The 23,954-nt window shown below is 39.4% G+C and overlaps 1 protein-coding gene across 1 annotated transcript in view; it reads right to left on the bottom strand.

The window, feature by feature from the left end:
• The window catches only part of TP53BP1 (tumor protein p53 binding protein 1), a 130,686-nt gene that overhangs the window by 8,122 nt on the left and 98,610 nt on the right, over positions 1-23,954 (bottom strand). Inside the window, exons 19-26 of the mRNA XM_027869976.1 lie at positions 15,192-15,469; positions 13,975-14,124; positions 13,248-13,678; positions 10,535-10,726; positions 7,264-7,482; positions 5,641-5,856; positions 2,395-2,489; positions 1,717-1,916 (exon numbers count right to left, since the gene is read on the bottom strand). Coding sequence (XP_027725777.1) covers positions 1,717-1,916; positions 2,395-2,489; positions 5,641-5,856; positions 7,264-7,482; positions 10,535-10,726; positions 13,248-13,678; positions 13,975-14,124; positions 15,192-15,469 — 1,781 coding nt within the window. The remainder of the gene's footprint in view (positions 1-1,716; positions 1,917-2,394; positions 2,490-5,640; positions 5,857-7,263; positions 7,483-10,534; positions 10,727-13,247; positions 13,679-13,974; positions 14,125-15,191; positions 15,470-23,954) is intronic.

Here is a 23,954-nt window from a genome sequence, read left to right as displayed (position 1 = left end):
GGGGGGGGGGGGATGGGGAGACAGACACAGATGGTAATCATAACTGTGAATGTGAATGGGATGAACTCTCCCATAAAACAGAATTGGATAGCAGAGTGGATTCAAAACCAGAATCCTACAATATGTTGTTTACAGGAAACACATCTGAAGTTTTGTTTCCTCTTTCTGGTGGTTCCTCCTATTGGTTCTAATTCTTACTTACAACATTACTGATGTGAAAATATGTTTAGTAGAAATGTATATGTATAGCCTATATCAGATTGTGTGCTGTCTTGGGGAGGGTGGTGGGGAGGGAAGGAAAGAAAAATTTAAAACTCAAAAGCATATGGAAATGATTGTTGATAAATCAAAATAAATTAATTAAAAAAAAAAGACTAAACTTGAAAAAGTCATCTACAATAGGTGCCTTTCTCTCCTCTCACTCTCTTAATCCACTGCAGTCTGGCTTCCAATTTCAAACTGCTCTCTCCAAAGTTACCAATGATCTCTTAATTGCCAAATCCAATGGGCTTTTCTCAATCCTCATTCTCTTCAACCACATTAGAGCCTTTGATACTGTTGATCACTCTCTCCTTGATACTTTCTTCTCTTGAAGGTTTTTTAGACATCACTCTCTCCAGTTCTCCTACATTTCAGACATCTCAGTCTCAAGTGTCCTTCGCCCTGTTCTTATCTCCCTCTCCTCTCAAGAAAAATTGCCCTGAAGTTCTAGGACAAGAGAGCAAAGTAGAAATAGAAAAAATGAATTGATCACCACCTGAAAGAGATCTCAGGAGGAAAACTTACAGGAACATCATAGTCAAATTTCAAAGTTCCCACGTAAAGGAGAAAATAGTGGAAGCAATAAGAAAAAAACTCCCTCTCAAAGTTCCCATGGATTTAATTCTCTTTTCTATGCTGATTTTCAAATTTACCTATCCTGCCCCAACTTTTCTCCTTACCTTAAATCTCTCATTTCCAACTGCCTTTCAGACATCTCAAACTAAACATATCTAAAATTATTCATTATCTTTTCCTCAAACATTTTCCCCTACCCCCGCCTCCCTATTTCTGTCAAAGGTAACACCATCCTCCTAGTCTCTCAGGCTCACAACCTAGGAATCATTCTGAAATCCTTACTCTCTCATCCCCCATATCCAAACTGTTGCCAAGGCGTGTTGATTTCACCTTTGCAACATCTCTCAAATATGTCCCCTTCTCTCCACACCCTGGTACAGGCCCACCTGCTTTAAATCTCTCCCTGCTCCTGTCCACCCTCCAGCTACCAAAGTAATTTTCTTGAAGTGCAGGTCTGACCATGTCAAGCCTCCACTACTCAATAAACTCCAGTGGCTCCCTACTGCCTCCAGGATCAAATATAAAATCTTCTGTTTTTAAAATCTCATTTTCTACAGAAAGCCTTTCCCAACCCCTCTTAATTCTAGTGCCTTCCTTCTTTTAATTATTTCCTATTTATGCTGTATTCAACTTACTTGCACATAACTGTTTGCTGCTCCCATTAGATTGTGAGTTCCTTGGGGGCTGGGACTGTCTTTTGTATCCCCAGTGCTTAGCATAATGCCTGGCACATAATAGGCACTTAATAAATGCTTATTGACTTATAGCCCTTTCCCACTCAGATCTTATCATTACACACAGCACTGCCTTGCCTAGGTTCTCATTTGTACATCTGGCATATTATCCTACTGAATTCAAAATGAATTCCAGGGTCCTTACCATTCCAGTATCCTCTGTTCCTGGAGACTGTATCCAGCTGGCAGCAAGTAATTTCGATAGTTCTGAAGCTGGTTAGCATGGCAGCTGTCATGGACCCAGACATGAGACACACAAGGTATCCCACTGGCAAGGCACAAGAAGTACTTCCGAGTCCGACAATGCTGATCCGCAATCAGAAGACACTGATAGGCCACGTTACACTGGGAAGGAAGAAATTCAGCTGATATGCTCAATGATTTTGTTCTAAGATAGTCCCTAAAAGGTAGTCCCAAAAAAACTGAGAAGGGAGCTAAGTAGCCCTCTAAACAGTAACTAATGTGCCTTAGCCCATCCAGTTGCCAAAAAGCTTCATTTCCCCTTTTTATGCAACTCACCAAACCTCCAGATGCCCTAATACCCCAGCAGAAATTCCTATATAACACCAGTCCACATACTAAGAATCAGAAGTGTAAAGTGGAAATTTCTTTCAAATTCGAATCCCCATCTTTTCTGTTCCCAGCAATAGCATTCTCCCTATACTAAGCCTAAACTTTATTCTCTACTCACCCCAAAAATTCCTTCTCACAGCATCTGCCATGTAGCAGCTTCTCAGTTCTCCCCTTGATCCCCTTCTCTCAAAAGTGAGCAGGTTCTCTCACCACCACCGTTCTAGGAAGTTACACAGGAGGAAACACTCACCTGGGCTTCATTGAAGTCTTCAAGAATGTAGCCAGCTCCGGCTCGGAGCTGGGACTCTGTATACTGTTTGTTGTAAGGGGGAGTTTCCAAAAATTCTGTATCAAGTAAGAAGAACCAATAAAATCCAGTTACTGCCAGAAACTTCTCGTTTGTTCTTTCTTATTTTATACTTGGCTTCCTACTACCCACTCTCCCACTCCCCAGCTGTCTCCAGAGCCAGTTGAAGGGCCTCCCCATGGATGATAAGAATTCTTGAAAGGTAGAAAAGGCTGCGAGAAGAAAGGGTGGTGGGATAGTTGAGGAATGGAGACAGGACAATAAAACTGGAAGGAACATCAAGAGTCCTCCCAGTCAGGCCTGCATCTAAACCATGGCTGCTTATAGGGATTGAAATTCCATAACTTCCCAGAGTAGTCTGTTTCAATGTTTCATAACCCTTACCGTCAGGAAGTTCTTCCTTATGTCTAACCTAAATCTCCTGCTGCAAACTAAGCCCATTTCCTCTAGTTCTGTCCTCTGTGGAGATGAAGAATAGCTGATCAGCACTCTCTTTATATAAACCTTCAAATTCCCCCTCATTCACATTCTTTTTCCCCTATACACTAAAACTTCAATATACCAAAATGCTGGGGGGAGGGCCAGGGGGAAGAGATATTCCAGTTTAATTTTCTGGTTTCAGTGGATTATCCAGAAAAATTGTTTTCTTTCAATTTATGTTGTTGAAAAATCTTTCTAAAACGTATTATTAGCCAACTTTCCTGTCTTAGTAAAGGATAATATAATATGACTTGTTATTTGATAAATCAGATTACAGTGATTAAGATGAAACCTGAATATTAATGATTATCAAATAATCTTGAAGTTGCTATAAAAGATGACAATCACTAATACCAGGTTATATCCTGAAAGCTTTTGTTGTTGTTGTTGTTGTTGTTGCTGTATAAAGATGACAAATGAGAGAGAAAATTCTGGTTAAGGCTTCTAGCCAACTGGATTCTGATTAATTGAAGTTTTAATGTAAAAAAAACAAAAAACAAAAAACAAAAAACAATCCAGTGCATGATTTTCTATTTCAACCCTCCACCCTCCCCATCAAAAATTTCCAGAAATAATCCCCTTATCCTATAATAATAGCTCATATTTATATATAATGCTTTTAAATTTATAAAGCACCTTCCTCAAAACAACCATTGTGAGGGACACAGTGAAGTCTTATCTTCATCTTAGAGAAGAAACTAAGGCAGAAATGTTAAGATACTTGCCTAAAGTCACACAGCTAGTAAGTAGGAGAGCTAAAAATTGAACCTAGGCATTCTACAGCTGGGTACAGTATTCTCTCCACGACTCTATGTCAAAAATAAAACAGTACTGCAATAGAAAATAAGAGATGCAGGTCCCTGCTTCCTGTACCACCTCATACACTTAGGGCAATTCCTGAGCCAGTATTTTCATCCAATAGGTAAACCTATTTATATTTTTCTCAAAGATCCTATTTGCTATTCCATTAATTATTTCTCTTTTGTTAAGACTCTAGCTATTCTATATCCCTCTTAAAATAAACATCAAAATGGACCATCTATAAAGGTCTGACCCAACACTACGAGAAAAAAAAGGATTACTTTCATCTGTCAATACACTGTACCTTCATGCTGACTTAATATTATACCATGATGATAATCAATTTTTTTTTCCTGTTATAGGCTTGCCTAGTTTTGTGTCTACTTAGGTTTTAACCCCCAACAGTACTATCGATTATACTTCTCTAATTCGTCTCAGTTACTATGAATTCAGTATCTATATTTGGAGATATAATTTGCCCTACCTGATGGGGTGCAACCAAAAACTGAATGGATTCTTAACAGTCCTTGAACAACCACTTTGAAACATCACCCCATATAAATCCCCAGGATGACCTCATGTTCCTTCCCTTCTCGCAATCCAGTTACTTGGGAATCAATGCTGTTACAAAATTATAGTGCATGAAAATGAGGACAATGAAATGGGGACTTTTATCATCAAAATTCTTAAGGGTGAGGAGCAGAAGGCTGGGAGAAAGATAAGCAAGAAGCAAGAAGGGAAAAAGAATATGAATGAGAACAAGATTTGGCAATATTAGAAAGGTAAAGAAAAATAAGGCCCCAAATGTCAATGTCCCCTTTTCAGAACACAAATTACCTATAGAATCAAATTCAAATATGTAATCAACTTAAAAGCCTGTTAACAAAGTATATATTCCTGGACTCAAATGACTTCTACTTCTATTACACCTCAATTCTCTTTAGCGGAAAAAACCCATCCACTTCCTGTCCCTTACATGCCTCTATTCATTCTCCAAGTTATAAAACATACCACTAGTACCAAAAAATGAACCACAATCACTTCTCTTTTCTGCTAAAATGATTCCCTGTAGCCTTCCTAGATGTCTCCAGCAAATCCTGCCCCCCTTCAAATTTTTCCCATTTCTCTGAATATTTGGCACTTATCAGAAAGTCCAAATTTTGGCTAACATTCAACTAATCTTAACATTGTACAGGGAGTTCTGGCTAATGTTAAATATTCAGAAAAATAGTTTATTCATTAACTGGGTTTAAGAGACACATCCCTGAAGTGCTAATATAATTGTTGATCATTAAGTACTTTCATAATACTACTGCCAAATTCAGTTTGCTCTTCCAAGAGTGAACATCAGCCAGAAATCTGTAGCTAGTATGCAAATATCACATTAGACAAAAGTCTGTATTATAGCCATAATGGATAGATTGATGTGTTGTCGTCAGCCATTTGTATTTAAATTCACACTTGCTTTCTTTCCTTCTTGTGAGTCTTAAGACTCAAGACTTTCTGAAGGCATGGAGCAAATCTTCCTCCTAACTCCCCATGATGTTATTAATATAATTGTACATTCAGTTTGTGGTCAAATGGATGAAAAATGTCTAGAAACTGCTTACTGAAAATACTCAAAGAAGACCTGCCACCACCACATACCCACCCTGCCAAAGACCCCTGAAAGCCACGGTCACCTTTATCCCCTTCCACCAGTTTTGCTATGGTCTCTTCCTTGAAACTTTGGATAGGAAAGATGATAGACTATTGAGAAGGAGGCACATTTGCTTTTCTCCATTCCTTAATTCAGGGTCAATTTCTACTTGCCAAAAGAAGCACAGCAGCTAGAATGAATATGAGAGAACTGTGAAGCTATGACAGAAACCCACAAATTTCCACGGGAAATGAGGACAGTAGTCTCACCCTCCTCTTCCTCGCTGCTCCCAGTAGGACCATCTGGCAATTTAGAGCGGCTGACTAGCTTATCATTGGCTGTGGCCATGGTGAGAAGAAAAGCATAGCCCAGAAACAAGGTCTTGTTGTGGGGCAACGGTCCCCTCTGGTCTTCCAAAGCTAATGGCTCTCCAGCATTGTCTCCACCCTCACATGGGCTCACAAACTCTCCTACTCCCACAGTACCTGGGTAAGAACAAAAACAACATTATTACAGAGAACTCTGACTTTGTACCAGAGCCAAGGAACCTAAGAATGTAATGGTCTACACATAGTAGGCATTTCAAATGTTTGTTAAATTAAATATGTCCTACCTGCCTGAGTACAAAGTAGTATACAACATTCCACTCTATTTTGTTTAGTTCTGAGCAGACAACCACGTTACATGAGCAAAAAACAAAAATAAAAACTATGTAGACTGAACATACATGAAAATTTTATTTTAAACTTAAATAAAAATCATAATAAAATCAATGACACAATGATATGCATAAAATGAAAAATCTTTCAGTACACAAAAATAATTAAAAATTTTACACACCAAACCAAACATTTATTGGACTAGCTAGGATAAGATTCATGGCCGTGAGAACCCCGCCCCAGGCAGTGTCTGTCAATTTCCTCTTTCCTACTATGCTGGTTCCAAATTTCAGTGTCTGGTCTGTTATTGTTTCCAGTACCTAGGAAGTGGGTGAACTTGTTAGCTAAGGGCTTATGACACATCCAGATTTGTTTGATCCCCTCTGTTTCCAGAATTAAATTTAATTTCCAGGAATAAAAGAAAATGGATATTTGTGTCAGGAAAATTGACTGTAAGGCTCATATGAAGACTAAGATGACAGGTAACTTTTTCCCCAGTTAAACTATGAAACTAGAAAGAAGCTTGCTTCTAGGGACATTTTGATACCCAGATGATGAAGATACAAATAACAAGTCTGGACACAAAAATAGCTACCTTTTTAATAAAATTTAATAGTGTAGTTTACTCAAACTGCTTTCCTAACTCCCAAAGGAATAAGAATTCATTAGAGGTGAAGAGATTGGAGGAACCACTGGAACACGGAACACAGATTAGTAAAAGCCATGAGGTGCTATAGTGAAGAGGTTCTAGACAGTCAATGTACATCACAAGATAATAAACTCCCAGGTTTTGAGGGCAAATGAGACACCAAGCAGCACATGTACCATGAGAAAGTGACAACAACAAACTTCAGCTCCTTCTAAGTTTTGCCCAGAGTCAGCCCTGGTTCCTTTTCCTGCCCCCCCACTACACCCATCACAAAAATTATCATTTAAATTTTTTTCAGATATTATCTCCATTCCCTCTTCACCTTACTCTGTCAAGAATATTGTGGTGAGAGGATAGAAAGGGAGTGATTAACTCCTTAATGAGCTGGAGTATCCTAAAATAGGAGACTATATGAAAGTATTTTATGCCCTGTATAGCTGAATATGTGTACAGCACACATCAGCAGGACAGAAGGTCACATAATTAACACTACTTTTTATAATACTTTCATTACCTTTTGCCAAGGGTCCTACCCTTTGCATGTCATGGAGGTATCTGGAAGAATCTGAAGGAAGAGGATTTACCAGGTTTTATTGTGGTAGACTTGCGGCCTCGCTTGGCAGGGGATCGATCTTCTTCAGCGCATATCAGTTTCCTCTTGCCAGAGAGAAGTCCCATGGAGACTCGAGGACTTTCAAGGGCTTTACGTGGAGGAGTAGCGGTGGCACTGCTGCTGGAGGTAGTGGGGGTGCCTGGGGAGTTGAGGTTACTTCGCCGTTTCCGCTTACCCTCCACCAGATTATCTGTAACCAAATAAGACAGAAAGTAATTAGTTTTCACTGTCTGAGGCCCTGAACCCGTCCCTCACACCTTTCACTGAAGCATGAAACACATTCTAGGACCATTCCATTTTCTGTTTCACACCTCCATGGCTGAAGATTTGTTTTATCTCTTGCTGAGCTGAAGAAGCAAGAAGAAGCCTAAGGATTTACTAGAAGGTGGGGCAGGCAACCTCCAGTGGCCAGAACTCCACATGTTCCAGCACAGCCCAGCGTATACAGGCATCATCTAGGGGTCAGATCTCCATGTGCTTCAGTGTAGCCTCAGGGAAACACCAAAAACTCCACTGGGCCTCAGCACATGCCAGGTACCACCACTAGGACCTCAGCTCAGGACCAGGTAAACTACCAGACCCCTACAGCCTCTAGCCACCAGCACCTGAGGTCCCAGCACACAAGGCCAGAGACCAGGCCTGTGACTCCCAGCACAAGAAGCTTGGGACAGTGCTCTCTGTGCTCCAGCAGGAGAGTTCAACTTTAAAAGCTAGTAAATAGGGGCAGCTAGGTGGCGCAGTGGATAGGGCATCGGCCCTGAAGTCAGGAGGACTTGAGTTCAAATGTGACCTCAGACCAAACACTTGACACTTACTAGCTGTGTGACCCTGGGCAAGTCACTTAACCCCAATTGCCTTAAAAAGAGAAAGAGAGAAGAGAAAAGAAAAAAAAAAGACTATAAAACTCCTTTAAAAAAAAGAAAAAGCTAGTAAATAGGCCAAAAATCGAGCAATAAGCAAAAACAAACACTGACAACAGAAAGTTACAATGGTGATGGGGAAGATCAAAACACAAACTCAGAAGAGGACAACACTGTCAATATACCTACATCCAAAACCTCAAAGAGGAACATGAATTGGTCTTAAGCCCAAAAAGCCTTCTTAGAAGAGCTCAAGAAGGATTTTAAAAGTCAAATAAGAGAGGCAGAAGAAAAACTTGGAAAAGAAATGCGAGGTATGCAAGAGAGAGTCAACAGTTTGGAAAAGGAAGAATAAAAACTGACTGAAGAAAACAATTCCTTAAAAAGTAGAATTGGCAAATGGAAAAGGAAGTACAAAAGTTAACTGAAGAAAATAATTCCTTAAAAATTAAAATTGGGCAAGTGAAAGCTAATGACTCTATGAGCCATCAAGAATCAGTCAAACAAAAGCAAAAGAATGAAAAAATAGAAGAAAATGTAAAATACCTCACAGAAATACAACTGACCTGGAAAATAGATCCCGGAGAGATAATTTAAGAATTATTAGACTACCTGAAAGCCATGATTAAAAAAAAAAAGTCTTTGACAGCATCTTTTAAGAAATTATCACAGAAAACTGCTTTGATATCCTAGAACCAGAGGGTAAAATAGTCACTGAAAGAATCCACCTATTAAAATAAATCAATTAATTAAATTAAAAAAAAAAAAGAATCCACCTATTCCCTCCTGAAAGAAATCCCAAGATGAAAACTCCAAGGAATATTGTAGCCAATTTCCAGAATTATCAGGCCAAGGAGGAAATACTGCAAGTGGCCAGAAAGAAACACTTTAAATATTGTAGAACCACAGGATTACACAGGACTTAGCAGTTTCTAAATTACAGGATCAAAAGACTTAGAATATGATATTCTGAAAGGCAAAGGAGCTTGGATTACATCCAAGAATCAACTACCCATCAAAACTGAGCATAATTTTTCAGGGGAAAAGATAGACATTCAATGAAATAGACGACTGTCAATCATTCCTGATGAAAAAAACCAGAGCTAAACATAAAATCCAATCTTCAAATACAAAACTCAAGAGAAGCACAAAATGGTAAACAGGAAAGAAAAAAAAAACATTATCCAATAAAGTTAAACTGTTTACATCTCTTCATGGGAAGATGATACTTATAACTCTTGAGAACGATATCTTTATTAGTGTAGTTAGAAGGGGTACACATAGACAGAGATTGACTAAAGTTGACTTTGATGTGATGATAAAAAAAAATTAAGGAGTGAAAAAAAGGATTATACTGGGAGAAGAGGAAAGGAGGAGGCAGAATAGGATAAGTTACATCACATGAAGAGACGCAAAGACCTATTACAGTACAGAGAAGAGGGAAGGGGGGCATGAGCATGGTTTGAACCTTACTGTCATTGTATGTGGCTCAAAGAGGGAATAACAACAAATTCAACTGTTTATTGAAATCTAGCTTACCCTATGGGAAGTAGGAGGAGAAAGGGGAAAGAAAAGGGAGATGGGTGGATAGAAGGGAGAGCAGACATAGCAGGAGAAAGGGGAAAGAAAAGGGAAGAGGGGCTGATAGAAGGGAGAGCAGATTGAGGGAGGTGGTGGTCTGAAGCATAACACTGGCAAGAAGGGAAAGGGTGAAAGGAGAGAGGAAAGTATAAATGGGGAGAAAATAGGGTGGAGAAAAAGAGACAGTTAGTAATCATAACTATGAATGTGAATGGGATGAACTCTTCCATAAAACGGAAGTGGATAGCAGAGTGGATTAAAAACCATAATCCTGGGGCAGCTAGGTGGCGCAGTGGATGGAGCATCAGCCCTGAAGTCAGGAGGACATGAGTTCAAATCCAGCCTCAGACCAAACACTTGACACTTACTTCCTAACTTACTAGCTGTGTGACCCAGGGCAAGACACTTAACCTCAACTGCCTAAAAAAAACACAAAAACCCCATAACCCTACAATATGTTGTTTATAAGCAGAGAAACACACACAGAGTAAAGGTAAAAGGCTAGAGCAGAATATATTATGCTTCAGCTGAAGTAAAAAAAGCATGGGTAGCAATCCTGATCTCAGACAAAGCAAAAGCAAAAATATATCTAATTAAAAGGATTTACTAGAAGTGCTGGGAGGGGAATAGGAATAGACAGTGGCCCAGGAAAATGCACCTGATGTCCATCTGATCAGCCACAAATGGATATAACAATAACAAAGTTAATGAAATTTTGCTCAAGCTACCCAAAACACTGCCTTTTAATACATGCTTGACAAGGCCTCTTGAGATTAGCGGCACAGAGAAAACAGATCTTACCCAAGCTAATGTCTGCTGCCTTGGTGAGGGGTGTTACTGGCTCATATGGACCAAGCCCGAATTGCTCCCTCAGTTTGTTCCCTTGTTCCAATGATAAGATAACTGCCATTCGCTTGTACCATTTCCTTTGGCCTTCTTTTTCAATACTGTAGTATAATTCCCCAGATTCTTTTCTGTGTCCTTTCACCACACCTGAGAAGAAAAACAATAAAGGAAAGCTGTTGCCAGTAACACCATTCCACGTAGTTGGATACTTGTGTTCACTCTGTGCTCTGCCCAGTGAGCCTAAACCAGATGGTTCAAACATCTGAAAGTTGGGATGACTAAACACTAGCTGTCACAACTAGTGCACTACCAACCAAAATATATTCAGCTACTACATTTGGGCTGGGATAAAAAAAGTTCTAGGGTATCAGAAATAGGACTCTTGTATGAGAGCTATTAAAGTTATTTCCCAAGCCAAGCACTACTGGCTTTTTGATGGTTCTAATAGTTCTCTCAAAGTTATGATGTACTGTAAACAGTAGTTGACAATAACTCATTAGTCCTTTTTGATTTTGTTTCTTTGGGAAGCATACACCTTACATTCAGGTGTGGAGTTGGTGGGCATCTTAAGAAACTAGAGAGGAGGAAGCTAAGAGAAGCTAGTATGAAGCAGAAATATGCCTTTCCTGTCTGCTCCTCTCTCACTCTACTCTTGACCCCATTGCTCTAATTCTTTTTTTCTTCTCTTTTTTTCTTAATAGTATTTTTTTCACAATTACATGTAAAGATAGTTTTCAACATTCATTTTTGTAAGATTTTAGTTCCAAATTTTTCTCTCTCCCAAACAGTAAGCAATCTGATATAGGTTATACATGTACAATCATGTTAAACATATTTCCACATTAGCCATGTTGTGAAAGAAGAATCAGAACAAAAGGGAAAGACCATGCCATTGCTCTAATTCTGACCCAATCACTAACAAGAACTTCTTAGAATAAGAGTACATGACAGTATGAATAGAAATTGGGGTAGAATTTAGGAGACTTGGGTTCTAATCTTGATTGTATCACAACCTAGCTTTGTGAAATCCTGAGCACTACCCACCTTCATAAGAATCGTTGGTTTATCAATAAGCCAATATATGCCAAACTTGCTGGGTTATTGTGATATTAAAGAGTTAATTGGAGAAGAGAGTTTAAAAAAAAAAAGGAATCTTCACACCACCTCACCCTCAAACCTATAATCAGAAGAATCCATTTTGTTCTATTCTCCTGGCCTATGTTAGGTTATAGAACTGGGAAAATCCATTTCTAATACATGAGAAACTTACTTTCAGAACCCTGTATCACAGCCTTGAGACAAATGTCAAAAAGAATAGGAAAGGGAAAGTAACACTCAGTTCTGCTCTTTATCATAAATTTCTTTACAATCCTTCCTGAACCCCACCAAACTATGGAACTCAACAAGATAAATCACAAGACTCAAAAGAAAACATAAGAAAGCTAAGAATTAATTAATCAGGGTAAGAGCTACATAATATGTCATAGTCTTAAAAAGAAACAAAAGAATTAAAAAAACAAGCCACTGGTCCGACTTTTAGAAATAATTTTGAGAGCTCAAAGAGACAGAATTAAATTATTTTCTCCAGAATTTATTCTGAAGACAAGAGCATCTATATCTTTGGTGTTTAAAAAGCTAAATGTGGACCTTCAAGAGCTGTTTTCTTACTTAAAACAAAGTATTCTGAATTTGGTACATACGTATATTTGGTATATATCTGGAACATAAATTAGTACATATTTTAGACCAAATTTTTGGTATTTATTGTGTTTCACATATTTGGTAGAATTCCTTCAGTCACAGGACGAAAAAAAAAAGGAACTTTTACCAGACATCATCCCTCTAAATCGCCTTGCCATCAAGAACTATAAGATGAGCAAGCCTACTCCAAACTGAGAAGAGCAAGCAATAGAAACTCAAAATAAAAGATTCCTAATGATAAAACATTGCCTGGGTTCTCAGAAACAACATAATTTTTCCCCCATCACCTAAGGGAAAAGAAAAACTCTAAGCAAGGCAAATTGTTTCTACGTAACAAAAGAACAATGACATGTTATTACCAGTTTAATCCATTAAGAGGGAACAATGAAATGCACAAAGCAGAAAAGATACCCACTGCCTACCCCTCAGAAAGTTAAATTCCCTGTTCCCTAAGAAAGTTATATCTTACAGGGGAGGGAATAAGGACAGAAAGTCAGTTCCTCCAACCAGAAAAACCTCGGTATGTGCACTTTTGCATACATGTGAACACACACAGACAGAAGTACAACTTTTTACTAAGTGCAGTCATTTGATTTGTTTCAGCTGCAGTCATCTATCTGGTTTCATCAAGACAGACAGTAAATCAAAAAGGAAGTGACTGGAGCAGCTAGTTTTGGGTGAATAGGATTTCTGACCTCAACCTAATGAGTAGGTAGGTTGGGGTGACTTTTCATTAATTGGTGAAAGCACCCTATGTACCCAGGGACACACTGTGCTGTTAAAGAACTTGCTCCTGGGGCACCTAGGTGGCGCAGTGGATAGCGCACCAGGCCTGAAGTCAGGAGGACCTGAGTTCAAATCCGGCTTCAGACCAAACGCTTGACACTTACTAGCTGTGTGACCCCGGGCAAGTCACTTAACCCCAATTGCCCCTCCCCCCCAAAAAAGACCTTGCTCCTTTCATTACCTGCACTGAAATACTCATCCTCTGAAAGGGCTGTCACTTCTGTCTCCAGTGGGATTGGGTCACATAACAGAATGTCTTTGCCCAACACATCACACTCGTACCCATCATCAAAAAGCAGCTTATACTTCCCGGCTCCAACATCTCGTGTTATTTTCCCAGAGTAAAAATAGCCATTGGAGGACCACTTGGCTACAACTCGGAGCCCTACAAAGCTGTTTCCTGGAGAAGAGGAGTCTAGGCCATCAGACGGACCAGCAACAACCTGCAAAGGAATCTCTGGAGAGTCGCTACGGCGTAGGACTCCAGTACTGCCATCTGCTCGTTTGCTGGCATCTGGCATACGGGGTACAATGCGAGTGAAGGGCTTATCATCTGGTGAGACACTCGTTGAGATATCCTCAACACCAAGTGGGCTAGGCAAAGCTGTTTCTCTGAAAAGGAAATGCAGAATGATGAAGTGAGAATGAGATAAAAGACACATGCACCTTAACTTTTAATTTTCCCACTTCTTTAGAGAATAGGCAGAATGTTAAGCCAATGACCTCAACAGTTGTGAGTCTGATCTTTCAGTTGCTCTCATTTTTACCTAAATCATCCTGCAATTCAAAATATACCCCCCTTTTCTCTCCTAACACCCCATATAATTTGGCCTTCTCTTTCTACTCTCTTCTCCTCCTATTTTAATGAACAAATAACCAATTAAGTACATCTCACACTATCCAAATACCTGGTTCCAGTTGTCCGAGAAGGAGGGCGGCCCCTTCGCCCTCTGCCACGAGGTGTGACTGGAGTTTTTCCTCCCTGTCTGATGCCAAGGCCTGTATCACCATCCTCCTCACACACAGGTGCCCCTATCTGAGTGACCCCTTTTCTAGGACTGTAGAACGAAGGCAGGTTAGTCAGAGAGCATCTTTTAGTGAATTCTTTTTCAAAGTCTTCTCAAAACCCCCAGTCCTTTTTTCTCCATCTGCCAGGCTACATGCCAGGCCACCATATACTAGCCCCTAATGCCAATAATAGTACATCAGTCAAATATCAGTCATGAAATGGAAGTGGGTAAAAATAGAAAGGAGGAAGAAGAAATGAAGAATTTTCTTCTTCTCTATGATAAAGCTAAATGCCTCCCAAAAAATTTTCTGAGTAACCATCAAACTCAGCAAACCTACTTCTACTCCTGTCTTGCCTTTCTGTCCATTACAGATTCTGCATCAGAAAGCAAAGAGCCAGAGTGGAATTACCACCCCAAATCTCTGTCTCACTCTTCATAAAAACAATGGACTTCAGAAGTGAGAGAAGCAGCGTAGTTGTAGTGGGAAAAGCTTTGGATCTGGCATCAGAAAACTTGAGTCTGAATTTTCCCTCTGCTACTTACTATTTGCATGAATTTAGGTGAAGAACCTAATTTCTCAGGCCCCAGTTTCCTCATCTGAAAAATGAGTAGTTTGAACTCTATAATCTTTAAGGTCCTTTCCACTTCTAATCTATATGATCCTATGGTTTCCAAGGCAGTTCCTAAGAAGCAGGGAAAGAGGCATGGGAATAACATACCCCCACTGTTCCTAATACTCACACACCTCCCATTACTTTTGTCATCAGGAGCCCATCAGGGTCTCTGGCCTATGAAGGAGGCTACTTTGTCAGCAGAATGAGGGCCTACAGATTCAGAATGACAGGCTCACACTGATCCTCCAGCAATATCTTAACTGATAAGCTAAAAGTACCCTAAGAAAGCACCACCTACTATAACAACCCAAAAGCAAGGGAGGAAAAGGGAACTAATTTAGTCTGGGGCAGGCAGGTAGGGAGGACTGGCAAAAATCTGTCTAATTCCCTCTCTGCCATTCTCATCACTCCCCTTTCCTTATGAAGTTAAAGCCTTCTACCCCTCAGCCTCCTCATCCCACCCTAAGCCCATGTCTCTCCCTCTGGATCCAATATCAGCACCTCAGTTTTCCTGGACCTCCTCGAGTGCTGGGTAAGGCAAAATCTGCAGGTTCTGGCCCACTTGTTTTCCCTTTGACGAGTCCAGCTCCCTTCCCTGAGCTGCTACTGCTATGTGCAGCTGAGAGGCCACTGCTTGCTCCACTTGACATTCGGTTCAAGCTGGATGCCTTGGAGGAAAAGGAGCTGATGTCCCCTAGGTCTCCTGAGGAGCCACCAGTTTGCGATGGAGAGACTTCAGTCTCACACTCCTGACACTCCACCACTGGTTCTTCAGCCTCCTGGAATGAAAAAGAGAAAATAAAGTTAAGAGGAATTATATTGAGACAGTGCATTTTAACTGACAAATTAAGTAAAAATGAGTGACACCAAAACCTAGAAATGGCAAAAACATTCAGATTATAAAACTGGGCTTTAGTCTGAGAACTAGTATCTCAAGGACTCTTTTTAAAAAGAAATTGCTTTAAGGGAACTAATGAAAAGAAATGCTAGGGAAAGTAGCCTAGTCATAACAGATCTTAAATTGTATTATAAAGCAGCAATCATCAAAACCACTTGGTACTGGCTAAGAAATACAGTGGTGGATCAGTGGAATAGGTTAGGCATTCAAGACACAGTAGCCAATGACTATGGTAATCTACTGTTTGATAAAGCCAAAGACTTCTGGGATAAGAACTCACTATTTGAAAAAAACTGCTAAGAAAACTGGAAAAGAGTATGGTAGAAACTAGGCATAGATCAACATCTTACACCCTATACCAAAATAAAGTCAAAATGGGTACACGATTTAGACATAAAGGCTTTCAATATAAGCAAACAGGGAGAGTAAGAAATAGTTTACCTGTCAGATCTATGGAGAAGGGAAGAATTTATGACCAAACAAGACATAGAGAATATTATGAAATGCAAAATGGATAATTCTGATTACATTAAATTAAAAAGTTTTCGTACAAACAAAGCCAGTGCATCCAAGATTAGGAGGAAAGCAGAAAACTGGGAAAGAATTTTTACAACCAATGTCTCTGATAAGGGCCTCATTTCTAAAATAAAGAGAACTGAGTCAAATTTATAAGAATACAAGTCATTCCCCAATTGATAAATGGTCAAAGGATATGAACAGGCAGTTTCCAGATAAAGAAATTAAAGCTATCTACAGTCATATGAAAAAACGCCCTAAATCACGATTGATTAGAGAAATGCAAATTAAAACAACTCTGAGGTACTACATCACACCTATCAGATTGGCTAACATGACAAAACAGGACAATGATAAATGTTGAGAAGATGTGGGAAAACTGGAACACTAATGCATTATTGGTGGAGTTGTACATACCCTCTGGACCCGGCAACAGCACTTCTAAGGCTGTATCCCAAAGAGATCATAAAAATGAGAAAAGGAACCACATGTACAATATTTATAGCAGCTCTTTGTGTGGTAGGCAAGAACTAGAAATTGAGGGGATGCCTATCAATTGGGGAATGGCTAACCAAATTGTGGTATATGAATATAATGGAAGACTTATTGTGTTATAAGAAATGATGAGCAAGCAGACTTCAGAAAAACCTGGAAAGATCTTTGGGCGGAGTCAAGATGGCGGAGTAAAAGCTGTCCTGCTTGACTTTTCCCCCAAACTCCTACAAATACCTGTAAAAAATGGCTCTAAACAAATTCTAGAGTAGCAAAACCCACAAAAAGACAGAGTGAAACAAATTTCCAGACCAAGACAATCTGGATGGTTGATTGGAAATTTCTGTTGCACTGGGCTAGGAGAGGAATGCAGTTCAGTGTGGGCCATGCAGGCAAAGACCAGGCCTCACTAAACCTGGTGCAGCCTTGGGGTGGCGGCTACTTTGGGAGCTCTCGGTCCACAGACAGAGGGGGGAAATCAAGTGGCTGATCAAATAGGGATTGCAGGGATCTCTTCGCAGCTTCTGCGGCAGGATTCTTTTGCTTTGCCCATGCTTGGATCTGGGTCGCAGTTCTGGGTGGCAGTCCTGGGGAGAGGAGGAGTGATGGCGTGGTGGAGCTTGTGGTGGCGAAAAGAGTGCTTGCAGTCACTTATAGACCAGAGCCCAGGCCAGCAAAGGAGTAAACACCTCTTCCTTGATCATACCACCTTGCAAGAACTGAAAATTTACAGTTCCCTTTAAGTACCTCTGAAAACAGCTGCACAAAACCCCCAAAGCTTGGGACAGTACATTCTCCACACTGGAAGGAGACCCTTACCTGAACAAAGTGTTTAAAACTCAAGTAATTGGCTGGGAATATGAGCAAACAGCACAAAAAATAAGTCAGCCCACAGAATCTTACTTTGGACAAAGAGGATCAAAACGTACAACCAGAAGAAGACCACAAAGTCAAAGCTTCTACATCCAAAGCCTCCAAAAAAAAATATGAATCAGTGCCAGGCCATGGAAGAGCTCAAAAAGGATTTTGAGAAGCAAGTAAGAGAAGTAGAGGAAAAACTGGGAAGAGAAATGAGAATGATGTAAGAAAATCATAAAAAACAAGTCAACAGCTTGCTAAAGGGGACCCAAAAAAATACTGAAGAAAATAACATCTTAAAAAATAGACTAACCCAAATGGCAAAAGAGGTCCAAAAAGCCAATGAGGAGAAGAATGTCTTCAAAAGCAAAATTGGCCAAATGGAAAAGGAAGTCCAAAAGCTTACTGAAGAAAATACTTCCTTAAAAATTAGAATGGAGGGACAGCTAGGTGGTGTAGTGGATACAGTTCTGGCCTTGGAATCAGAAGGACCTGAGTTCAAATCTGACCTCAGACACTTGACACTTACGAGCTGTGTGACACTGAGTAAGTCACTTAACCCCAATTGCCTCACTAAAAAAAAAAGCAAAAAAACAAAAAAAAATTAGAATGGAAGCTAATGACTTCATGAGAAATCAAGAAATTATGAAACAAAACCAAAAGAATGAAAAAACAGAAGACAACGTGCAATATGTCACTGCAAAAACAACTGACCTGGAAAAAAGATCCAAGACAGAAAATTTAAAAATTATTGGACTACCTGAAAGCCATGATCAAAAAAAGAGCCTAGACATCATCTTTCAAGAAATTATCAAGGAAAACTGCCCTGATACTCTAGAATCAGATGGTAAAATAGAAATGGAAAGAATCCACTGACCACCTCCTGAAAGAAATCCCTAAAGGAAAACTCCTAGGAATATTATAGCCAAATTCCAGAGTCCCCAGGTCAAGGAGAAAATACTGCAAGCAGCCAGAAAGAAACAATTCAAGTATTGTGGAAACACTATCAGCATAACACAAGAATTAGCAGCTTCTACATTAAGGGATCTCGGGGCTTGGAATATAATATTCCAGAGATCAAAGAAGATAGGATTACAACCAAGAATCACCTTCTCAGCAAAACTGAGTATAATCATACAGGGGAAAAAATGGATATTCAATGAAATAAAGGACTTTCAAGTATTCTTGCTGAAAAGACAGAGCTAAATAGAAAATCTAACTTTCAAACACAAGACTCAAGAGAAGCACGAAAAGGTAAACAGGAAAGAGAAATTGTAAGAGACTTATTAAAGTTAAACTGTTTACATTCCTACATAGAAAGATGGTATCTGTAACTCATGAGACCTTTGTCAGTATTAGGGTAGTTGGAGGGAAAAAATATATCTATCTATAGATAGATAGATAAAGGGCACAGGGTGAGTTGAAGATAAAGGAGTGATATCTAAAAAACTAAGGGGTGAGAAGGAGAAAGGGGGAGGTAGAATGGGGTAAATTATCTCACACAAAACAGACAAGAAAAAGCTTTTACAGTGGAGGGGAAGTCGGGGAAGGTGAGAGGGAATGAGTGAATCTTATTCTCATTAGATATGACTTAAGGAGGGAATAACATACACACTCAATTGGGTATGGAAATCTATCTTACCTTACAGGAAAATAGGGGGAAAGGGGATAAGAGAACAGGGGGATGATAGAAAGAAGGGCAGATTCGGGGAGGGATAATTAGAAGCAAACACTTCTGAGAGAGAACAGAATAAACAGGGGGATGGGATAGGATGAAGGAAAATATAGTTAGTTTTTCACAACATGACTACTATGGAAGTGTTTTACATGACTACATATGTATGACCTGTATCAAGTTGCTTACCATCTCAATGAGGGGGGTGGGGAGGGAGGAAGGGAGAAAATATGAAACCCAAAGTTTTAAAAAACAAATGTTAAAAACTGCTTTTACATGTAACTGGGAAATAAGATATACAGGCAAAGGGGTATAGAAATCTATCCTGCCCTATAAGAAAATAGAAGGGGAAGGAGATAAGAGAAAGTGGGGGGGGGGGGGACAGAAAGGGAGGGCGGTTTAGGGGAGGAGGGGGTATTAAGAATGCACGCCATCTTGGGGTAGGGGTAGGGGCGAGAGGGAGAAAATCTGGAACTCAAAAACTTGTGGAAGTGAATGTTGAAAACTAAAAATAAATAAATTAATAAAAATATAAAAAAAAAAGAAAAGAAAATCTTGGAAAGACACATATGGACCAATGCTGAGTGAAGTGAGCAGAACCAGGAGAATGTTGTACACAATAACAGCCAAGTTCTGCAATGACTAACTCTCCTCAGCAATGCAAGGATCTAAGACATCTCCAAAAGTCTTATGAAGGAAAATGCTATCCACATCCAGACAAAGAAGTATGGAGCTTGAATGCAGATCAAAGCATACTATTTGCTCTTTTTTTTTCCTCTTCTGTTTTGTTTCTTCTTTCTTGTGGTTCCTCCTATTGTTTCTAAGTCTTCTTTACAACATGACTAATGTGCAAATGTTTAATAGGAATGTGTATGTAGAACCTAAATCAGATTGTACACCATCTTGGGGAGGGAAGCAGGAAAGGAAAGGGAGAAAATTTAAAATTCAAAAGCTTATGGAAGTGAATGCTGAAAACTAAAAATAAATTAATTTTAAAAAAAAAAGAGGAAGCTAGGTGGCGCAGTGGATAGAGCATCGGCCCTGGAGTCAGGAGGATCTAAGTTCAAATCCTACCTCAGACACTTGATATTTACTAGTTGTGTGACCCTGGGCAAGTCACTAAACCCCAGTGCCTAGCCAAAAGAAAAAAAAAATTTCATAGAGGATTCTGGGAAGATGGTAGAGTACGTCAGAAAACTTTTGGCCTTCCAAATTTCCTCCACAAAAGAAAGACATCATCAGCCTCAAAGCAGCAGAAATAAACAAGGGGTGAAGTAATTATTCTCCTAAGACAATCTGAGAAGACCCCAGGAAAGACCTGGTGGAGGTTCGGCTTGAGTGAAGTGCAGACACCTCCAGGCCAACTCCACAGAAGCAACAAACAAGTCCTGGGGGCAACTGGGTTAAGAGGCAGCCCCAGCCTTAGAAACTTTCATCTCAAGGACAGTGTTGGGGGGTGAGGAGGATGTCTGACAGCTGAGTAGGAGAAGACTGAAGGACCTTCCATTGTCGAGGGATGCCAAGCACATCTGTGCCAACCATCCACGTCCCAGACTGTGGCTGCAGGGAGAAGGAGCTAGCACACACCTGGTGAGTGCAGTGGCGAGGGGCAGGAGCCCTGCTGGCTGTGGACACTGGCAGGAGAGCAGAGTCCTTGGTTTCAGTTCCAGGGCAGAAAGGACGGCTGTAGTTTGCAGCCACCTGAGGGACCAGAGGGAGCAAGAGCATTTGTGGGTAAGCGTGGCTGGGGGCCCTAGCTGTGGCTTAGGAGGAGAGAGGACAGCCCAAGGCTGGGCCCCAGGTTGGACCTCAGAAAGTAACAGTAGGAAGGATCTGAGGCTTAAGGCATCATTGCCCATACCTCGGGACCAGAACTTGATTACAGTAACAGCTGCTATCAATAAATGAAGTGAGTAAGCAAAGGAGAAAGATCCCAACCACAGACAGTTACTATGGGGATAGAGAAGATCTGGGTTCAAATTCAGAGGAAGATAATGGAGCTAAATAAAAAAACCACTCCTGTTTCAATGAGAACATGAAATGGTCACAGAAAGAGTTCTTGAAAGAACTTAAAAAGGACTTTAAAAATCAAATAAGAGAGATCAAGGAAAAATTAGAAAAAAATATGAGCAATCCAAGAAAATCAAGAATATTATGAAAAGAAAGTGAACCAACTGGAAACAGAGAATCAGAAACTTAAGGAAGAAAATAATTCCTTAAAAACTAGAATTGGGCAAGGGGAAGCTAATGACATTCTAAGACACCGAGAAATCATAAAACAAAATCAAAAGAATGAAAAAATAGAAGAGAAAGTGAAACATGTCATCAAAAAAACAACTGATCTGGAGAACAGATCGAGAAGAATAATCAAGACTACTTGAAAATCATGATAAGAAAAAAGAATCTTGATACAGTAATATTACAAGAAATTATCAAGGAAAATTGCCCTGAAGTTTTAGAACAAGAAGGCAAAGTAGAAAAAGGAAAAATGCTCTGATTACCACCTGAAAGAGCTCTCAGGAGGAAAACTTACAGGAACATCATAGCCAAGTTTCAAAACTCTCATGTTAAGGAGAAAATAGTGGAAGCAACAAGAAAAGAAACAATCTAAATATTATGGAGCTACAGTAAGGATTACACAAGACCAGGCAGCTACTACATTGAAGGACCGTAGGTCTTGAAATACTATATTCCGTAGAGCAAAAGAACCAAGGGTAACTTACCCAACAAAGTGAAGTATAGTCCTAAATGAAAAACAAACAAACAAAAAACAATAGACTAACTGAAAGACTTTCAGGTTTTTGTGACAAAAACCCTAGAACTTAAGGGAAAATACAACATACAACATCCAAGAGAAATATGAGATAAACATTAAAGGCCAATTGTAAGGGACTCCATGAGGTCAAATTGTTTACTTCATATATGTGAAAATGATTGTCCTTATTATTTGAGTAGTCTGAAAGAAAGGCTTGGACTGAGCGGAATATGATGGGGTGATTCTAAAAAAGTAAAACTGTGTAGGGAGAGATAAAAGGAAAAACTAATACAGAAGAAGCTAATGGGGGGAGGACAGGTAGTGCTGGAACGAGTTAGAGAGGGAAGGGGTGTGTGTGTGTGTGTGTGTGTGTGTGTGTGTGCCTGTGTGTGTATAAAAGTATTCTAAATTCAGAAAGAAATAAGAGGGTAAGGGAATAGGATGGGGGGAGAGGATAAGGAGGGACTTTTAGAGGAGTGGGTAGGTTAAGAAATAGGAGGGCAAGGTAGTAGGTAGAAGTAAAGCAAAGGAGTGAGGAGAGATAGGGTAGATAGGGTGAGAAGAATAATGAGGAAAAACAGGAAGGAGGAAAACACACAATAAGCAGTTGCAGCTTAGAATGTGAATGGGATGAATTCACCCATAGAATGGAAATGGATAGCAGATTAAAAATTTGAATTCAACAATATGTTGCTTTCAGGAAACAACAAAAATGAGAGATAAACACAAAAGATAATATAAAGGGCAGAAGCAGAAGTTAGTATGTAAAAAAAGCAGGGATAGTAATCATGATCCTAGACAAAGTTAAAGTTAAAATAGGTTTAATCAAAAATGAAAAATAGAAAAACTGCACTATATATCAGCAATATTATTTAATATTGTTTTAGACAAGGGGTGGGGAACCTGAGGCCTGGAGGCCACATGAGGCCCTCTAGGTCCTCATGTGAAACCCTCTGACTGAATCCAAACTTCACAGAACAAGTCTTTTTATTAAGGGAATTTGTTCGGTGGGGATTTGTTCTGTGAAGTTTGGATTCAGTCAAAGGGCTACAATTGAAGTCCTAGAGGGCCACATGTGGTCTCCAGGCAGCAGGGTCCCCACCCCTGTTTTAGACCATTTAAAATACCTTGACCATATAAAACACCTGAGCATATACCTGACAAAAACAGACACAGGAACTATATGGAACATAAACATAAAACACTTTTTATCCAAATAAACTCAGTTCTAAATAACTGAAGTAATATTTGTCATGGGTAGATAAAGACAATATAAATTTTTAAATGACAATTTTACTTAACTAATCTATTTATTCAATGTCTTCCCAATTAAATTACTAAATAATTATTTTACCCAATTAGAAAAAATAATAACAAAGTTCCTATGGAAGAACAAAAGGTCAAAAACTTCAAAGAAACCAGGAAAAAGAGATGTAAAGGAAGTAGATTCAGCAGTATCAGACCTTAAACTATATTATAAGGAAGAGCGTTGAAGTGTAAAAAGGATAATTTCAATTATTTAAATTATAAAACCTATGTAACCAAGAATAGAAGAAATGCAGAAATGGGGAAAAACTTTCATAGCCAATCTCTCTGATAGCATGTGATTGGTTGGAATATTGCTATGGTATAGGAAACGATAAGTTGACTGATTTAGAAAAACATGGAAAGACTTGGACCTATGAAGGAAGATGCTATTCACCTTCGGAAAAACAGATGACAGGTGGAATAAACAATTATGGTCTCATAAGTATGTGTATGAGTATATACGTGTGAATACATATATGTTTATAGAAATCTATGCATATGGATATATATCCACACTTAATTGTAGCCTTCTTTAGGGTGGTGGGCAGAGGGAGGGAAAAAAAGTAAAATAAAAGTACACAGCAGAGAACAAAAGAAAACCAACAAGGAAGCAAAGCTGGGCAACTTTTAAAACAACGTCTAGTATTTATTTCGTAGGTTTTCTTGAAATAGAAATTTATTGTTTTATACTGAATCCTCTCACCTCTCACCTGCCTCATGGCAATTTTTTTTTTCTTTTCTCAATTTGTATTTCAGTTTAAA

The sequence above is a fragment of the Vombatus ursinus genome, unplaced genomic scaffold, assembly GCF_900497805.2.
Source record: "Vombatus ursinus unplaced genomic scaffold, bare-nosed wombat genome assembly UNPS02014794.1, whole genome shotgun sequence".
NCBI lineage: Eukaryota > Metazoa > Chordata > Mammalia > Diprotodontia > Vombatidae > Vombatus > Vombatus ursinus.
The sequence above is the reverse complement of the archived record's forward strand: the minus strand, read 5'-3'. Positions and strand labels throughout refer to the sequence as shown.